This window comes from Rhinopithecus roxellana, chromosome 21 (assembly GCF_007565055.1).
Source record: "Rhinopithecus roxellana isolate Shanxi Qingling chromosome 21, ASM756505v1, whole genome shotgun sequence".
NCBI classification, from domain to species: Eukaryota; Metazoa; Chordata; class Mammalia; order Primates; family Cercopithecidae; genus Rhinopithecus; species Rhinopithecus roxellana.
Genome location: NC_044569.1, coordinates 80,498,821 through 80,519,513, shown reverse-complemented (window position 1 = coordinate 80,519,513; position 20,693 = coordinate 80,498,821). Strand labels below are relative to the sequence as shown.

The window sequence follows — 20,693 nt, the reverse complement described above, 5'->3', positions numbered from 1 at the left end:
TAACACTGTAAAAACCCTACAAGAAAACCTAGGCAATACCACTGAGGACATAGGCATGGGCAAAACTTCATGACTAAAACGCCAAAAGCAATGGCAACAAAAGCCACAATAGACAAATGGAATGTAATGAAACTAAAGAGCTTCTGCACAGCGAAAGAAACTATAATCAGAGTGAACAGGCAACCTACAGAATGGGGGAAAGTCTTTCCGATCTACCCATTTGATAAAGGGCTAATATCCAGAATCTACAAAGAACTTAAACAAATTTACAAGAAAAAAACAAACAACCCCATCAAAAAGTGGGTGAAGGATATGAACAGAGACTTCTCAAAAGAAGACATTTATGTAGCTAACAAACATATGAAAAAATGCTCATCATCCATCACTGGCCATCAGAGAAATGCAAATCAAAGCCACAATGAGATACCATCTCACACCAGTTAGAATGGCAATCATTAAAAAGTCAGGAAACAGCAGATGCTGGAGAGGATATGGATAAATAGGAATGCTTTTACACTGTTTTGGGGAGTGTGAATTAGTTCAACCATTGTGGAAGACAGTGTGGTGACTCCTCAAGGATCTAGAACTAGAAATGCCATTTGACCCAGCAATCCCATTACTGGGTATATACCCAAAGCATTATAAATCATGCTACTATAAAGGCACATGCACATGCCTGTTTATTGCAGCACTATTCACAATAGCAAAGACTTGGAACTAACCCAAATGTCCATCAGTGATAGACTGGATTAAGAAAATGTGGCACATATATACCATGGAATACTATGCAGGCATAAAAAAGAATGAGTTCATGTCTTTTGCAGGGACATGAATGAAGCCGGAAACCATCATTCTAAGCAAACTATCACAAGCACAGAAAACCAAACACCACATGTTCTCACTCATAGGTGGGAGTTGAACAATGAGAACACATGGACACAGGGCAGGGTACATCACACACTGGCGCCTGTTGGTGCGTGGGCGGCTGGGGAAGGGATAGCATTAGGAGAAATACCTAATGTAAATGAGGAGTTGATGGGTGCAGCAAACCAACATGGCACATGTATTCCTATGTAACAAACCTGCACCTTGTGCACATATACCCTAGAACTTAAAGTATAATTAAAAAAAAAAAAATAGCAAACTCACCTTCCTCAGTACTTTCTAACAGCAAAGAATAACTTTCAGAATTAAAATATAATAATAATCTGCAATTTGCTGACTACCAAATCTAAAGTAATACCAACAAAATGTGATTCAAGGTTCCTTCTTTAAGACATTTTCTTTTAGGATTATGCTATTCTAAAGTAATTTACTCTTCCAGAGATTTCTGTGATTTATTTATTTTTTAAATCTTTTTTTATTTCTAACTTTTGTGGATACATAGTAGAGAGAGAGAGAGAGAGAGAGAGAGAGAGAGAGAGAGAGAGAGAGAGAGAGAGATGAGGTACATAATATGTTTTGGTACAGGCATGCAATGTGAAATTAGCATATTGTAGAGAATGGGATAACCATCCCCTTAAGCATTTATCCTCTGAGTCACAAACAATTCAGTTACACTCTTTGAGTTATTTTAAAGTATAAAACTAAGTTATTATTGACTATAGTCACCCTGTTGCACTATCAAATAATAGTTAATAATTTATTTATTTATTTATTTATTGAGATGGAGTCTCACTCTGTCACCCAGGCTGAAGTGCAGTGGCATGATCTTGGCTTACTGCAACCTCTGCCTCCTAGGTTCAAGTGATTCTCCTGCCTCAGCCTCCTGAGTAGCTGGGATTATAGGGGCCCACCACCACACCTGGCTAATTTTTGTATTTTTAGTAGAGACGGGGTTTTCCCATGTTGGCCAGGATGGACTCGAACTCCTGACCTCAGGTGATCCACCCACCTCGGCCTCCCAAAGTGCCAGGATTACACGCGCGAGCCACTGCATTCAGCCATTTATTCTTTCAGTTTTTGTTTTTACCCATTAACCATCCCCACCTCCCATCTCACCATCCCCTCACTACCCTTCCTAGCCTCTGGTAATTATGCTTCTACTCTCTATGTCCATAAGTTCAACTGTTTTGATTTTTAGGTTCCATAAATAAGTGAGAATATGCAATGTTTGTCTTTCTCTGTCTGGTTTATCACTGAAGATAATTATCTCCAGTTTCATCCATGTTGTTGCAAATGACTGAATCTCATTCTTTTTTATGGCCAAGTAGCAATCCATTGTGTATATGTACCACATTTTCTGTATTCATTCATCTGTTGATGGACAGAGGTTGCTTCCAAATCTTAGCTATTGTAAACAGTGTTGCAACAAACATAGGAGTGCAGATACATCTTTGATATATTGATTTTCTTTCTTTTGGATAGATAGCCCACAGTGTGATTGCTGGATCAGATGGTAGGGCAATTTTTAGATTTTTGAGGAACCTCCAAACTGTTCTTCATATTGGTTGTACTAATTTACATTCCCACCAACAGTGTGCAAGGGTTCCCTTTTCCCCACACCCTCGCCAGCATTTATTATTGCCTGTCTTCTGGATATAAGTCATTTTAAGTGATGTAAGATGTTATCTCACTGTAGTTTTGATTTATATTTGTCTGTTCATCAATGATGGTGAGCACCTTTTCTTTTTTTGTTATTATACTTTATGTTCTAATGTACATGTGCACAACGTGCAGGTTTGTTACATGTGTATACATGTGCCATGTTGGTGGAGCACCTTTTCATATGCCTGTTTTCCATCTGTATTTCTTCTTTTCAGAAATGTCTATTCAAATATTTTTCTCATTTTAAAATTAGATTACTAGATTTCTTCCCTAGAGTTGTTTGAGCTCTTTATATATTCTGGTTATTAAGCCCTGGTCAGATGGGTAGTTTGCAGACATTTTCTCCCATTCTGTGGGTTGCCACTTCCCTTTGTTGACTGTATCCTTTGCTGTGCAGAAGGTTTTAACTTGATGTGATCCTGTTTGTCCATTTTTGCTTTTGTTGCCTGTGCTTGAGGGGTATTAGGATTTCTATGATTTAAATGACAAGAGTTTAAATTACAATTAGACATTCTAGTTCATACACCAATTTCAGCCAATTAATGTTCGCACTAAATATATCTCAGAGGAATAATTTTTTTTAAAGTAATGCTTGGAAAATAAATTTATATCTACATTCAAGTTTTTAATATATTGTCCTGTGTTTTCTTTTCAATTTTCTTTTTTTTCTTTTTACTTCAATTTACTTTGCGATATTTTGCTGTTTGTTTTATAGTCTTACTATACATGAAAACATTTGAAAGCCTATAGATTATGTGTCTCACATGTGCAGCTGAGTATAATGGGTCAGTTATAGTGGATTCAATTCGATGAACAAGAGCAAAACCCTAACTGTGTTATGCTGATAGTCATGGCGATAATTCACAATATAAATGATCATAGTATTTTCAATATAACAGTACTGCTGTTTCCATAGAACAAACTAATTTCATATTTCCTCGTTTTCATCCCTTTGGGGCCACAAAAAATATATTTAAAAGTTACTTGTTCCATTAACCACATACTCAACATTTGAGAGCTCCAAAATACTTCTGATTGTGCCAAAAACCTCTCCTAAGAACTCACCAGAAATCTTTTTATAATTCTTTCCTATTAATTCTTTACTTCCTAACAAAAAGTGAAAAAAAAAGATGAAGAATGCAGAAGGAAAGTGAATTCATATATGTATATATTTTAAGTCTTATAAACTCACAGCTGAAGGGGAATTCAATCTGTGTTGCTATTGAAAGTATATACAGTTTATTGCAATTTGAATATTTTATTTCCTCACAACTTGACATGATTAGAAGGACTGAAGAAAATTTTGTGAACACTAGCGTAGCTTAAAAATGAGCAAACAAATAAAAAACTGAAAGGTTTGGATGAATTCACGTCCTTGTCAGTCTGTTGTAATGCATGTAATGGAATCAGCTTGGAGTCGGCACTCAAATTTTTCTGTAAACATAAAATGATAAAAAGAGAAAGACACACACACATACACAGAAGAAGAGAGAGATGACAGAGAAGGAGAGAAAGGAAGATAAAAGGGTGCAAAACAGATTTCAAGAACCCAACTTTTATTCAATATTTATTTTCCATTGTAATATCTCTTCATTTAAATTTTAAAGCCTAGCAAGTTATTTTAAACAACTTTAACATAAAATTTACCCTTCCAACAATTTCCAAGTGTGCGGTACAATATTGTCAGCCAATGCACATGGCTGTGCAGTAGTGCCCAGAACTACTCCACCTCCACCCCTTCATGACGGAAACTCTGTACCTGTAGAAGACTCTGCAGGTCTTCTCTGTAGAAGAATCTGCAGCTCCTCCCCAAGTGCTGAAAATGCTCATTCTACTTTGTATTTCTTTGTCTTTGATTACTTCTGATACCTCATAAGTGGCATCATGCAATATTTGTTTTTTTTGTGGTTATGTCACTTAGCACAATGTCCTTAAGTTCATCCATGCTGTAATATGATGGGGTTTCTTTCATTTTGAAACTGTATAGTATTCTATTGTATGTATATACCATATTTTCTTTATTCATTTATTTGTCAATAGATGTTTAGGCTGCTTCCACCTCTTGGTTATTGTGAGTAACTTTCTTCATGTCATTTTATATTCAGTTGAAAACTGTCAGTTGTTGCGTCTCCAATCTGCCCACATCGTTATTTTGCTTTCCTTGTTTTAGTTTTTAGCGAAGATGTTAAAAATGTGCATCTGTGCTTACTTAACATTCACTATATATTTTTTTCTTATTCAATGCAGATATTTAGATAACAACAAAGTAGTCCTGTTCAAGGTGAAATAGCACAATGAGGTGATAAATAATGGAATGCTGTCTGTCCTTGCAGGATGAGTCTGCTCCAGCTGACAAACAGTGTAAACCAGAGGCGACCCAGGCCACTTACTCAACATCAGCTGTTCCAGGCTCACAGGATGTGCTGTACATCAACGGAAATGGGACCTATAGTTACCATAGTTACAGAGGGCTCGGAGGGGGTCTGCTAAATCTGAATGATGCTTCCAGTAGTGGTGAGTATTTATCATAGATAGTGTTTGTTTGTTTGTTTGCTTGTTTTCTTCGGTGAGGGGAGGTGGTGGTAAATTTTTTAAACTTGAGAGAAGAAAATGGATAGACTGTGATAAGAAATAATCAGTGCCAATCTGCTATTAATAAAAACAAGGCCATTTAATACATAATGATTGTCTCTCTACTGTCTGTCCCGCTTCTGTTGCTGACTCTGAAAGTGGCAGCACTTCATACAATTGAATGATTGCTGTTTACACTAAAAAAAAAAAAAAAAAAAAAAAAAAAAAAAAAAAAATCTCAACTAGAGAAATAGCAAAAGCTTTTTTTCTAAATAGTGATTCATTCTGCCACCAATGCTGTAATGCATATTCTTTCCATGTTCAAAGAGGCTTTTGACTTGGAAATTTTGAGGCACCAGGAACTTTTCCAACTTCATGAAACATACACAGTCATAACTAAGAACATACAAAATGAAACAACACATGGAAAGGACGCATGGGTCTCCAGAAGACAGTTTGTCAATGTCAATGGCATGCTCTATCAGCAGTGTTGTACTGGAGCCAGCCTGTACTGACTCTTGGTTGGTAAATTTTTAGGAATTTTCTGAACTTATATACCAGGTTGAAGTCAAAAGGAGTCAGAAATTTAACTGTATAATATAAAGCCATGCATGTATGAGGAAAAAAATACATGGATACTGTTCTCATAATTGGGTGGCAAGAAAATCTTTCCTAACTATACTTTAAATCCAGGAGGAAAGTTTCATTACAAACACACGCAGACACACACACACACACAGAGACCCCTTTTGCATGACAAAAAACACCATAAAAAAAGTAAAAAGATAACTGGAAAATGTATTAGCTAACTCTACCACAAAGAGTTAGCAGGTCAATATATGAAGGTCTTCTAAAAATAAAGGAAAAACTATACCCAAAATCATATGATTAAAATGCTAGAAAATAAACACACAATTCACAGAAAGACAATGCAAATGTTCTTTAAATATTTATAAAGTTCCTCAACCTCAGTCACTCCTAATAAGAGAAATGCAGTTTCTACCCATCAGTTTAGCAAAAATCCAAATGCTTAACAGAATTTTTTTTAACAAGACTGTGGTTAAAAAGGTACTATCATGCCTTGCTCAATGCAAAAAGTTAGAGTGGAATCTGACAGTATATATTAATAGAAAAAATTGAATGCACATTTACCATTTGATCCAGCAATCTCTCTCTTAGGAATCTATTTCAAAGACACACTGACAAAGTTACAGAAAGAGACATGTTCAAGGCTATTTATTGCACTGTTATTTATAAATGCAAAAGAAAATGGTTGCCAATAAAAGTGCCCAGCAATATATGGCTGACTGATTAAATTATAGCTCATCCAAACAAAAGAGTATAAATAGTAATAGGAACTATCTTTTCTATTTTTAGGACAGAGTTTCACTCTGTTGCCCAGGCTGGAGTACAGTGATGTGCCCTTGGCTCACTGCTACCTCTGCCTCCCAGGCTCAAGTGATCCTCCCATCTCAGCCTGCAGAGTAGATGGGACTACAGGTGCCTACCACCATGCTGGGCTAATTTATTTTTATTTTTTTTTTTAGCAGAGACAAAGTTTTTACCATGTTGCCCAGGCTGGTCTTGAACTCCGAGCTGAAGTGATCTGCCCACCTTGGCCTCCCAAACTGCTGGGTTTACAGGTGTGAGCCACCATGCCCATACAGGAAATACCTTTATATACTATTATATAGTGATCTTCAGGTAGTGAAAAGTACTTATAGAATGCCAACATTCATGGAATAAGGATTTATACAATTCGATGCATAAACTATAACTTTTTTAAAAAAGTTTATGTAGATGTGGGAGTGGGGAGAGAATAGCATACGGGGCAGGAATAAAAGCTAGAATATTCTTGATATGTTTGGTTTTTACACTTTGTTTTATATATTTAACTTTGGAACAATATATATTTATGTAATTATTAAACTGTTTTTTTAAATTCTTCAAATTAAAAGAAAAATGATGCAAATAAACTTCAATTATTTAACGAGTTGTTGGCATAGCCTCACATAGAGGAACTTGTCCAAGTGATTCCAAAAATCGTAATTTGACTCCATAAGATTGAAGCCAGTGATTAAACCTTAAAGTATTTTTCAGTAATCATATTATTATTTGGGGACTGCTGTCTGTATATTGTGGTTAAAAGCAAATTGCCAGTTATGTGGGTGTCAGTGAAAGCTGGCATTTTCAGCAGGGGTCAAAGTAGACACAGATGTAAAATCAGGACATTTAAGCAAAAACTCCGTAATCTTATATTTGGATTGGTAGTACCAGTTGGAACTTATGATTTTTTGTTTGTTTGTTTTTTAAAAAACACACACAAAAAACAAAATATATTTTTTTTTCCTGGAAATGCTTGGAAACCACATCCAACTTGAATTTAAAATTTTTAATCAGGCTGGGTGAGCTTATATTTTGGGAGAAATTACATTATTAGTCTGAGCTTATACTCTAGGAAATCACTTAGTTTACAATGCTGGAAGTATGTTTCATACATAGCTAAATAATTCTGGGGGCTCCATGCAAAATGAAAATATCAAGCCTCTTGTTTAAAACTTAAGAATTTAAGGCATTGACAGTAGAGTATTAACCTAAGCATGGAACTTTTCTAAGCTGATGGTACTGTAGGACTACAAACATTTCATGACCCACTTTGCACTTTTATTTCACTTAGTAAGCCAGAGGAAAGCACTGTTTTGTCATTAAAGGCAGAGAACTACCAGTGGTAAGAAAGATAACATATACAAATAAGGAAAAGGAGAATACACAAGTGAGAACACTTTGAAAGAGTTTTTTGAGAAGAACAGAGAGCACTTTGGGGCAGCTACCAATATCCTGGGTAAAAATTGATAGTAAATCCAAAGAAAGTTTTGTTATGCATTGTCAGTGAGCAGGGCTCCCTAAGTCCTTCCTGACCTTCAACCAATTCTCCATAGAGGAATCAAAATAATTTTTTAAAAAAGGCAAATCTGATCACATCACTTCACCATCTAAAACTTTCTATGGGCTTTCGTTGTTCTTAGGGAACGAATGTGAGCCAGCTCTTCCAGCTTCAAGGTCTACCCACCTGAAGTTTTCTTTCATCTGCTTCTCCCCTACTCTCTCCTCATTCACTGCACGCCCTTTCTTTAAATCCAAAACTCCAAGTCTAGATGAGGTATAGATATACACTCTCACAGTATCCTCAATTTATCCTCTGAAGCATGTATGACAGCACACACACACACACACACACACACACAATCACACAGCATTGATATCCATTCCTCAATTATATTTTTCAGTGTTGCCCAAAAGCCACATAGGAAATTTGGTATAAATCTCAGGTATGCAGCCATATAAGTGTTTAGAAAAGCACGTTTTATAAACGCACAGTTTGAATATAGATGCTGTGGTAACTATGTTGAAGTCGGCTTTTTCTGTATGTTTCTTCCCCAAAACTTTCCTATCATAAAATGACAGAGGCTAAAGGGACATGAGAAGTCATTTGATAGCAACCACTTCGTTGTGTAAAGACTACAAAGAAAGAAACAGGGCTGGAAATGTATGTGACTTGCTCAAGGTCGTGTATAGTGATTTTGGAGTTGTTTAGTTAATACATGCATTGGCTCTTTTTTTTTAAGGCAAGGTCTCCCTCTGTCACCTAGGCTGGGGTGCAACTGCAATGCTCCCACCTCAGTCTCCTGAGTAGCTGGGACTACAAGTGCTCACTGCCACACCTGCCTAATTTTTAATTTGATTTTTTAAATTATTTTTTGAGACAGGAACTCACTATGCTGCCCAAGCTGGTCTCGAACTCCTGGGCTCAAGCAATCTTCCCGCTTTGGTTCTTATATGATGAGATAATAATATCTTAAGGACACAGCAACCAATAACATCAAACACTTCAGGCTGTCTGTGTACACTTCAAATGAAACAAAAGTAACAGATTAATCAGTATGGCATGCAGAAAAGTAAAAATGATGTGAATGTCTTTTAGCAATGACTTTGGTCTGAGTGTAGCTGAATTTAAATAAACAACAGCAATAACAGCAACAAAGATCAAAATACTAATCTGGGCAAACAATAGCTTTAGTCTCAATCCAAAGAGAATTTGTCTAGTGTTCACTTGAGAAAGGATTCTAGCAATATAATGGTAGCAAGAGAAGTGATGTTTCCCTTGTTATAAAGCAGCTCTAAATACCAGTTTTGTATTCTTCACCCACAAAATGTATACTACCTGTAACAATGATATTGTCTCCTGCTCTTTTACTTTTGTTTGTTTAGTTTTTGCTTGTTTTAATCACAGAAAGGCAGCTAGATTGATAGGGCCCACAATGTCCTTTATTTGGGTACTTTCTTCATCAATTCTGGGAATTCCAAATGGTCTAACTTTTTAAAATGGCATTATCATATCTATCATTTCTTCATCTTTAAGACATCAAAATAGTCATTCCCTGTAACAGTTTTGGAGCTCTGGAGAAAGAAACTACATACTTATGCATAAATCTTGAGAGCTAAAAAGGACATAACTGAAGATTAGCATTATGTTAGATGCCAGCATCGTAGCTGATGGATGACAACTCCAGTTAATCTCAGTTTGAGAATTCTTGATTTTAGGATTTGAGAGATCTGAAATATATGGAAGGGAGCTCAGTTTGAGAATTCTTATTAATCTCAGTTAATCTCAGTTTGAGAATTCTTGATTTTAGGATTTGTAGAGATCTGAAATATGTGGAAGGGAGCAGTAACTTCTAAGAGATCAAGTAGAATTATAACCTTACATATGATTTAATTTATAAAATAGATGAAAATAATCAGAATTCAAGTCATTCACTGGAGAAGTTGTGAAGTATGATGCAGGTTGGCAGTAGAATTAGGAGTGCAAAGATTGAAGGGAAAAATGATGTTTCTAGAACCTTTAAAACAAACGTCATTAAAATAACACCATCCATGCAGATTATATCATGTTCAAGACAAATATGTAGGTAGAAGAATAAAAGAGGATACCTTAGCAGCATTTGAATTTGATTTAAATATTTTGGAGTTCTCATGTTCAAATCTTTGTAACTTTAAGAGAAGCAAAGTTGGATAAGGCAGAACCAAGGACATCAAGAAAACAAAAAGAGACACATTCTTCCTCTTCTTGTCTATATGTCAAAACCCTTTAGGACTCTGGTTAAACACTTCCCTATTCTACCTCATCATCCTTCCGCTCTTTGGAAGATTGATCATTCCCCTGCATGCGTCTTTATTCTAATACCTATCTAATTGAATTGAGAGATATATTTTCAAGACAATTTCCCATTATAGATATGCATTCCTTGAAAGCAGAAACTTCATCTTGTTCACTGTTATATCCCTCTAAGTAAGGTCAGACATATAGTAAGTGCTCAATAATATTTGCTTAATAAGTGAATCTTTTAGAAAAAAATAGAATGATGTCAAAAGGAAACAGGCTATAATATAATTATTAATTATATTATAGTTAAACAGAGATAATTATGTACCTTGGATGGCAGGAGGGAAGGGTTAATCTTAGATAAATCAAAACGATTGAAGGCAAGGAGATTGATTAAACTGAACTTGGGGATTCTATGGGTGAAAGAGGAAGGCTCCAGTTCACTCATCAGTTTATGGGTCTACAGCAGTTTTAGAGTTTTATAAACTCCTATTTAACAGCAATAGAAAATCTTGCCCGATTGGAGACTTCATAGCAAAGAAATATTCTGTCTACCAATGATGCCAGGGTGCCCTTCAAATCCATCATTAGCCAACCTCCATTTGTTTGGAGCTGGCAAGGGGCTGCACCCAACAATCCAAATTTTCAAGTTGGAGTATTATCAAAATGACAGCAGTTACAATCTGTATAAAGAATTTATTCAAATTATCCAACTGAAATGAGAAGCAAGCAAGCAGCCAATCCTCCTGTTATTATCACACCATTTACATAGGACTTTGGACTGCTTTCTTTCTATCAGGAAGTTCACATTGAGCTGTCTAAAGAGGGCAATTGTAGTTCACCGCAGTTATTCATTGGATCTCTTGAGTCTAAATTATATGCATAATGCATAAGTTAACTACTGATGTTTCCGCTCTGCAAACTCCATGGGGGGAGACTTTTCAACTCTATTATAAACTGGGCTGATATACAGACCAAAATCTATCAAGACCAAATTGTAGTAATAATGACCATGATCACTAACATTTGTATAGCAATTTCTAGTTTTCCCAGCTCTTTACATTCATTAGCTTCCTTGCTCTTCATTAATATTTGGGGTTTTGGCTTTAATGATTCCTTGGCTCAGGTCCTTTAATTATGAGCCTAAGGAAACTTGGCCATAAGATTCACCATCACACTAGAACTGGTTTACAGTGGTGTGACTGACTGTGTATGTTGATAGTGCCAGAAACCAGCATTCTGAAACATATTTTTTCATCTGAAATGTTCAAAGGAGCATTTTTATTCACTCACTGCCTTTACTTCTTACCTCCCTTATACTTTTCATTCCACTATAACCAACTTCTCCCCACCATTTTGCTGAAACTGGTCTGGCTAAGTTTATAGTGACTTCACTTATTGCCAAACAAAAGATAGATTTTTGCTCTTTATTTGACTCGATTTCTTAAGCATATCTGAATCTATTGATTAGAACATTGAAATGTCCACCCAAGAGGATCTTGACTATATCCAAATGAGTATGAGAATAGTCAGTAGGAGTTAAGGATGTCTTCTTAAAGTGTATTCTCTTTTTCTCTTAATACCCTAAGGAGCACAATATTGGAAGAAGGGAAATGTTTCATATCAAACATTTTAGAGAAATGTCTTGAAATACATAAATTCTTGAAATACATTCATTCTCATGGTATCTTATGCTTCTCAGATAATTTTTCTCTTGCTGCCTTTCTAGAATTTCTTTTCTACTCATGCCCCTTCATGCTGGGATTCTCTCAACATCCTATACTTTTCCCTTTAATCCTCATGTTCTGCACAATGACCAAGATAGAACTCATAGCACTTACAATTTTGACTAGAAAATACTCCCAAATGTGCATAATGACCCCCAAACTTTCCCCTAAATTTCAGATTTTATATCTGAAATTTATATTCTCTACCATGATCTAGATATTCAGATAAATCTAATATTTGATTTAATAAAATGAATTCTTCATCCCCATGCATACTATTACCTGTCTCTGGGGTTATCTCATGCAGAGATACCCTCCCTTGCACGTGCCTCATATCAGCTATTATGTTCCCTATGATACCTTTTCTGTTTGCCTCGCTAATTTTCTGGCTAAATTTTCCTCCAATATGTTCCCATGATATTCTAACTATATCTCATATTATTTAACCTGTCTGTTATGTGCTCCTCTCTAGACTATAGACTATGGACAAGGGCAGGCAAGGTGACATTTTTAAAACTGTCTTACCACCAAGTGTTAGTAGGTAACTGCCTTATATGAGTGTTCAATAAATAATAAATGGATACATGAATGACTGAGTGAAAGAAATTGCTTCAGTAAAATATTATGCCTCTTAAGGGATCTTGACTAAATCCAATTGACCAGGAGATAATCACTTGGAGTTAAGAATGTCTTCTCAAAGTTTGTTCTCTTTTTCTCCTGATACCCTGAAGAGCACAATATTGGAAGAAGGGAAATGTTTCATATCAAACATTTCAGAGAAATATCTTGAAATACCTAAATTCTGCTTCGAAATCTATTTAGCTTAAACCCCTAGTTCAGGAAAGATATGTTTACCATAACTAAGCAGGGTCATAGGAAAGTGTGCTTTTCTCCTTTAGCTTACACTCTTAATAACTTGTTCTGGCTCACTAACCATAAGCAAAGATGTAGTGCAGATGTGTGGGGAGGGAACCATTGTCATCCTGCTCCAGGAGACCAGCTGGATGTTTCTGTTGTGTGAAAAACATATAAAGTCTATTACGTTAAACTTTGTAGATAATAATTTTATAGAGTATAGCCTAAAAGTAATTCACGGAAGCTAAGCAATCCCCCATGATGAATTTGTATGACCTTTACACAATTGGAAGATCTGCGTGGTGGTAACATGTGAAGAAAAGTGACTCTGTGATCTAATTGTAAACATAATGGGAATTATGCAGTTATTTTATCTCCAAGGAGGTCCAGTGAAACCTGAGTGAGTTGTCAAAGCACATTCTGCAGCACACAGTGAAACTTTGTTTATAAAAGAAACAATGTGTTATATTTAGGATTTTTTTCCACCAGTGTGCAGCTTGCTCAATCTCTCCCATCTGTGTTTCCTTGATGACCTGACTTATTTTCCTATTTTAAACTCTATTAATATGTATCCATATTTTGATTGTTTTCTCTTTAAAATATAATTTTATTTAGGCCTGTGCCATCTAACATTATAGCCATTATCCATATGTGGCTATTGAAATTAAAATTAAACAAAATTCAAAATTTATTTCCTCCACCGGGATCCATTTCAAGTTTTCAACAGCCAAAATAGTGAGAGGCTACTGATGTAACAACACAGAGAAACATTCCCATTCATCACAGAAGTTTCAGGTGGACAGAGCTGATTCCAAACTCAACTCTTCTCACCTTATTCACATGATTGAATTGGCCTTTGGGTCGTTTTGTCATTGCAGAATACCTTTTCTGTGTTTATTCCATCAGGTTCTTTGTATTTAATCATTTGTCATATATCATTCACTCCTCAGTGAGATAAATGGGGTCAATGAACAACCTTATAGAAACTTAATGCTGATTCTTTGCCTGCTTTTAAATACCATCCAGTCATGTTAAGGTTCTGAGAAGAACTAATCCCAATGTGAGTTATAATGTAGGCATTCAAAACTACTTTGACATAAGCTGGGATTATTTAAAAACTAGAAACAAAACAAATTTTAAAAGAATTTAATTGTGACAGAATTTGAAACTGCGTGATGTTTAAGGAAAGCAAGCTTAAACTCAAGCTATTTTAAATGTGACCACATTTTTGACACTGAGCTCATTCTTTGTTTCCAGATTTCCCACAAATAGTATGATAATGACCTATAATTTGAGATTGTGAATTATTTATACAGATACATATTGAGATACATAGATTCAGAGAGATGATGCTTATTTGTAAATTTTAATGATTTAAAATTATGTTAATCATTTGCTGAAAAATTGAAAGTAAAATTATGTGAAAAATTATCTGCAAATATAATTAAGCATCTTTCAGTTTATCTGGCTGAGCCCTCACATCTTTCACTGGTTTACTGCAGGGCAGAAAGCCTCCAAGAAAGTCTCTGAAAAGGGAGGTGAGTGACCCTGTGTGTTCCCTGAACTATCCAGCACTTGTAATTGGTTTTATAGTTCAACATTGATCAGGTTTTTCTGGCAGCAGCTTCCTAAAAGCCTGTTCTCTAACTGTACCGTAAAATGGATCTTTACATACTCTTAAGGGCCTCTTGGGAATTTTTTGTTGTGCCTAATCACTGAAGGGAAGGAATGAAAAGTATCCTGGGACCTTCCTTCTTGAGTCTGCTAGTAAACTGTTTAGGGTCTTTCCAGGTGACATGGTCTCATTATGGTTGACTTGGGTTGTTTTCTTTAAACAGCCTCCTTTGAACTTTGACACATCCTCTGGGGAGCTAGCTGAACAAACCATTTAAATATCACTGGTCTCACCAGCCCTCTGCCACTTAGGAAGGGGTTCTCCTGGGAACTCAGAATGTTCTGCTTTTCCAGGAAGTCAGAAATCTCACTCTTTATATGGACATTGAGCTAGCCATTGTCCACATTACCCTTTCTTGGGCTCGGGTACTGATGGACCTTCCAGAAATAGGAACCAAGCGTGTTTGCATTTGCCTACCTCCACTAAAGAGCTTGGGTCTGTCTACTTGAATCATTCCAATAGTGTAGTCATGCTAAATGTGCTTTCGTTTTCCCCTCTTCATAAAATTTTCAACCTTTGAGCATGATGACAATTATTATGCTAACATCTTCTTTTGTGATTTCAAGGCACAAGTTAATTTTTAAATGTCATTTGGCTCAACTCACTGAAAAAGGCTTTTTCTGAAAACGCTTTTTTCATCCAAGAACAATTGCCAGAACTAGTGGAAGTAGATACATTAAATGTGGGTCCACACAGTGCAAGTTTTGCCTCCTGAGTTGTTATTTGGCCCACTCACTAAAATTCAGAATTAAAACTGATTACAAAATTAAGATTGACGAACATTCTGGCCAATATCTAAATGGACACAGAGAGAAACAAATTACTTCTTTTAATTTAAATCCATTAGGAAATATAATCCTCTGTGTGTTCTGAATGGATCTAAAAGTAGCTTGTACAGTCTTCTGAATTTAGGATTTTTTTTTTGTTGGTGCCTATTTCTGGTGATATATGTTGTTACGTCTTTTGTGTTCTTTGGGACAATATTACAAGAATTTCTTTTACATTTTATTCCTGAAAGCATATTTATGAGCACAGTTTATCCATAATTGTAAAGGAGGTCATACTATGTTTATTTTCATTGTGTTTTTTCAAATCAGACATACCTTTTGTACGTTTATAATATACTCAGCTCTCCATGTTTACATCCTTTAAAAACCATTCTTGATACACCACTCTGTCCGACTATGGTCTGCTCCCATGATTTCTTCTGTTTCTTGTAAAATACTAATTTGTTTTTTTCAGGAATATAATATATCAGCATTAACTATGCCGTACAGTAGATTTCTTGAACTTATTCCTCTAATATAACTGTAAACTTACACTCTTTTGCCAACATCTCCCCAGTATTCCCTACTCACCCCAGCCTCTGGCAACCACCATTCCACTCTCCACTATGTGAGCAAATTCTTTGGATTCCACATATGAATGAGATCATACAGCATCTGTTTTTCTGTTTCTGGTTTATTTCACTTAATATAATGCCCTTTTTGAAAACTGCTAAGTAAGTAGATGTAAAATGTTCTCACTACAAAATTATAACTAGGTGAGGTAATGCTTTTGTTAATTAGCTAGATTTAACCATTCCACGATGTATGTGTACTTCAAAACCTCATGTTGTTCATGATAAATACATACAATTTATGCTAATTAAAAATAAATTTGAATAAAATACTAATTTGCTTTCTAAGCAACTGAATAACAAAGGTGAGAAATGAGAAGACAGGCATTAACGTTAATGGAAATCCATCAACCCTGCCTTTCATCATATACAAGAAAATATGCCGTCTAGGTTCATGAAAATGATTGTGCCTTATTTTTAAACCTCTGGTTGTTTGATGAAGCAATGTAAATATTTGATAGGAAATCACTAAGAGAAAGCATACACACGTGGTCTACATCTAAGTACAGATTCTTAAAATTTTCTATTCCTTAAAATTGTAATTTTACCTTCATGGCTTATTGACTAATAGTATTAAAAAAGTAGCTATTTCAGTGTAAATACTCTATATTTCATATGAGTCACAGTTTCATAACATAAAAAAAATCTTATGTTGGTAGTTTTGGATGATTGTAGATTAAATATGATTTTTTTGATATGCAGAATATCCATGCTTGCTGACCTTTGGTTTAGTGATTCAACTTAATTATAGTCTACTATTTGCTAGACTTCCATCATTTATTCTTTTATAAAGTTAGAGCCTGTTTTTCTCTTCCTTACCTTAAATTATTAGACTCTAAGAGCAAAAAGGATACTCTAGAGGTAGCAGGATCTACCCACCCCAATTTCATCCCCACTTCCAAAGCAACAAATATTAAAAGTACTTGTCTATAAAACACTTACACATCATCTTAATATGTAAGTTGATTAAAATTTGCTGACTCTCATTTGACAAAAAGTAAAACAGAACAGTCTCTGAGAAGTTTGAAAACAAATGGATCAAACTTAAATCATTTCAGGTGTACTTTGTCCTATAAATATATAACTTATAAATATGAACTTATATTTATAGTATTCTATATAAATATCTTATGTGCTATAAGATTTTTATCATTATTATCTACTTACAGTAAAATTTGAGGGATTTAAAATATGTGAATACAGATGACATATCGTAGGTACCTACATATTTGTAAGATTATTGATAGTGATAGGAAGAAGCAAATTGCCAAAAAGAGGACCATTTTTTTAATGTTGTACTTTAAAACAGTGAGACAAATTATTTCACAGCACCTTAAGAAATTTTTACTAATATTTTCCAATATAATAATGTCTAAACTGAGGGTTGTATTGGATTTTTATAATACTAATATAGTATCCTTATCAGCTATCAATTTCATTGTTAATTACTAGTAATCTCAATTCCAGAGGAGCTAATTCTTCATTAATTCATGTGTCTTACCTCATGAGGCATCAGTGTTTCTGTTATAGATTTTCGTTGTCCTGTTTTTAAAGGAGTGGAATAAACTACCAAATTTAATCACTCTGGGATAAATGCACGTGTGTGTGTGTGTGTGTGAAATATAGGAATTTAAAATATTTCATATGACCATTAAGCATACAGGACAAAACACAACTCCTATTAAATCTTGTATTGTTATAACAGGCATCTATGTTATAGTGAACATGTCTTAGTAATTATCTCAAAATATTGAATGTGATTTAGAATACCTTCCCTTTGGGATATTATAAGGGAATTCTCCTAAATAGAGTATATAAATGTGATGGTCAATTTTATGTGTCAACTTGACTGGTCTATAAGATGCCCAACAAATGACCAACCATTTTTCTAGATATGTCTGTGAGGTGTGTCTGTATGAGATTAACATTTGAATCAGGCTGGGTTCAGTGGCTCATGCCTATAATCCTAGCACTTTGGGAGACTGAAGCAGGTGGCTTGCTTGAGCCCAGATGTTCAAGACCAGCCTGGGCAACATAGCAAATCCCCATCTCTGAAAAAAAAAAAAAAAAAAATACCCAGATGCCCAGGTGTAGTAGCATGGCCTATAGTCCCAGATACTCAGGAAGCTGAGGTGGGAGGATCACTCAAGTCCTGAAGGTCAAGACTGCAGTGAGTCCTGATCATATATATGGAATTGTGTGTGTGTGTGTTTACACACACACATGTTACAATCAACTTCCCAGGAATTTCTAGGGATTAGTATGAATTGTGATAAGCAAGGGACATGATAAAATGAGAACCTCCAAAATGCCCTGAGGAAATACTACACAGTTTTCTTATTTTACAAATTTATTTTATTTCACTTTTAAGGGAACAGAAAATCAATAGGCTGCAATTTTTTACTGTCAGTTGTAAAATTTATCTGTACATTTGTGTTTATTCAATCTATTTCCAGAAATATTTGAAGACTCTTTAAAGATGTAAATTAGGCCGGGCGCGGTGGCTCAAGCCTGTAATCCCAGCACTTTGGGAGGCCGAGACGGGCGGATCACGAGGTCAGGAGATCGACACCATCCTGGTTAACACGGTGAAACCCCGTCTCTACTAAAAAATACAAAAAAACTAGCCGGGCGAGGTGGCGGGTGCCTGTAGTCCCAGCTACTCGGGAGGCTGAGGCAGGAGAATGGCGGGAACCCGGGAGGCGGAGCTTGCAGTGAGCTGAGATCTGGCCACTGCACTCCAGCCTGGGCGACAGAGCGACACTCCGTCTCAAAAAAAAAAAAAAAAAAAAAAGATGTAAATTAAATGTTCCAGCTTTGTTAGAGCACTGATAACTCAAGAAAATAGTAAAAATTTATTAATGAGTTTGAACTTGAACACAAGTTTAATCTCCAATTGATGAAATATCATTTAATGTACAGACAAAAATTATGCAGCACACAGCTATCAGATAGTAAGATTAGCAAGTGGAAAATCTGGGTTCAAATCTTAATGTAGAAACTACCAAACTATGTGAATTTAGGCAAAGGATTAACCCCCTGGTATTTACAAGTAAACTGTAAATAATACTATTTCCTAGTTTATTTGTCAGCTTGTTGAAACAGGAGAAATGAAGTTAAATTATGAATGGTGGGGGAGTACAAATCATAAGATTCTCTTCTCTTTAGCAGTGGCCGGAGAACCCAATGGTCTAAGCAATTGTGATATTTTTGACCTCATGGGCTCTCTGAAGAATAATAAATTGATGCTTTATTCTTTCTGGTTTTAGGGATTGCTTCCTGTTATTTGAAAATGTATATATGTATGTAAATATATACATAAATGATATAATAAATTATGCCCTTATGTAGTATGTTTGTTCACCTTAAATTAAAAAGTAACTCTTCTCTCCCTGCAGTATTTGTATCTTTCCCCAGAAGCCAAAGATTGCCTGGAAACAGAAGCATGCTAGGAGTCTTTCCCTTCACAAATTTCTAAAACTGCTGGGACACTTGATTCTCACTTTAGGTTATCCTGTGATTTATCAAAGGATTCGTTAGGTCTCCACAAAATACTGAATTTGAAACTTGAGTAGAAAGGTCATTTACTGGACAAACTCAGGCAGTTTACATAGCTGAGTACTGGGAATTAGCAAATGAAAGTAGAGGAAAGATTAGAAAGGCCAATGTGGCAAATAACTGCTTCTCTTTAAATTGACTGTGTAGAAAACCCCCTTAGATAAAAAAAAAAAGTGCTGAGATGTTCAACAGCAATTTTTCTCTCTTTTTTTAAACAAGGTCAATTTAGATCAGAAAAATGAAATAAAACACAAATGGATCAAGACAGTGAGAAAAGAAGATTTTAAAATGTTTTAATTGGTATAAAAATTTAGAATTTAGAAAAATCAGATCCAAGAGATTTGAGTTTTGCAGTACTTAATTTTTTAAATGTGTGGGAGATTGATATTTACAGTCTTCAACTAAAATTAACCTTTTAAGTAAACAGTCAAAATTGCCCTCAAATCAGTCCAGGAATATATTATGAAGGAGATCTAATTTAACCTGCAATTGCTGTCAGTGTTTGATCCTTAGCTTTGCTAGAAAGAAGTTTTACAATTTTGGTGGGGCAGTACAATCTACAAGGTTCTCTTTTCTCCCTTGAATAATGCCTTAAACAGTTATTTGGCCTTGACACTGATACATATCTTGCTTTTTATATTTTCTTAAGTATGTGTACAATATGTATCTTAGCAACTTGTTACTTTGTAGAGAAGTATACTATTTATTGGTAACCTAATGTTTATTAATCAGTGTTAACTAAATAGAGAAGTGTAAACTTAATGACATCAAGAGGAGTGAAGTATTTGAATGTACAATCATATTAGGGTTACAGTTAGACCTAACTTGTTTAAAAATGACTTCGGTTTGACATAGACTACAGAAGAGACAAATAGTTACCACTAAACTGTAGTATCAATCTTTTCTCTAATCAAAAGGTAAGTTATCTGAAGATGGAGAGTTCCAAGACCTTATACTTACATCTCATATTTGGTTCTGTTGTTTTCCACCACTTGTTAAAGGACAAATTCTCAGGTGGATGCATAAATAAAATGTAGTTATTTTTTGATAGCAGTGACCCAGATAAAATACAATCTTGCAGAAGTATTGAAAGAATTTTTGTATGAGGGTGTATGACATTACAGCTGTCCCTCTGTGTCAGTGGGCTCCATATCTCCAGATTGAACCAACTGCAGATGAAAAATATTGGAAAAAAAT

The 20,693-nt window shown here is 35.2% G+C and overlaps 1 protein-coding gene across 5 annotated transcripts in view; it reads left to right on the top strand.

Moving 5' to 3' along the window:
- NOL4 (nucleolar protein 4) overlaps nucleotides 1-20,693 on the top strand; it is a 276,911-nt gene that overhangs the window by 244,397 nt on the left and 11,821 nt on the right. For all 5 annotated transcript variants that reach the window (XM_030925929.1, XM_030925928.1, XM_030925930.1 and 2 more), the window contains one exon: nucleotides 4,881-5,061. In XM_030925929.1, the coding sequence (XP_030781789.1) occupies nucleotides 4,881-5,061 (181 nt within the window). The remainder of the gene's footprint in view (nucleotides 1-4,880; nucleotides 5,062-20,693) is intronic.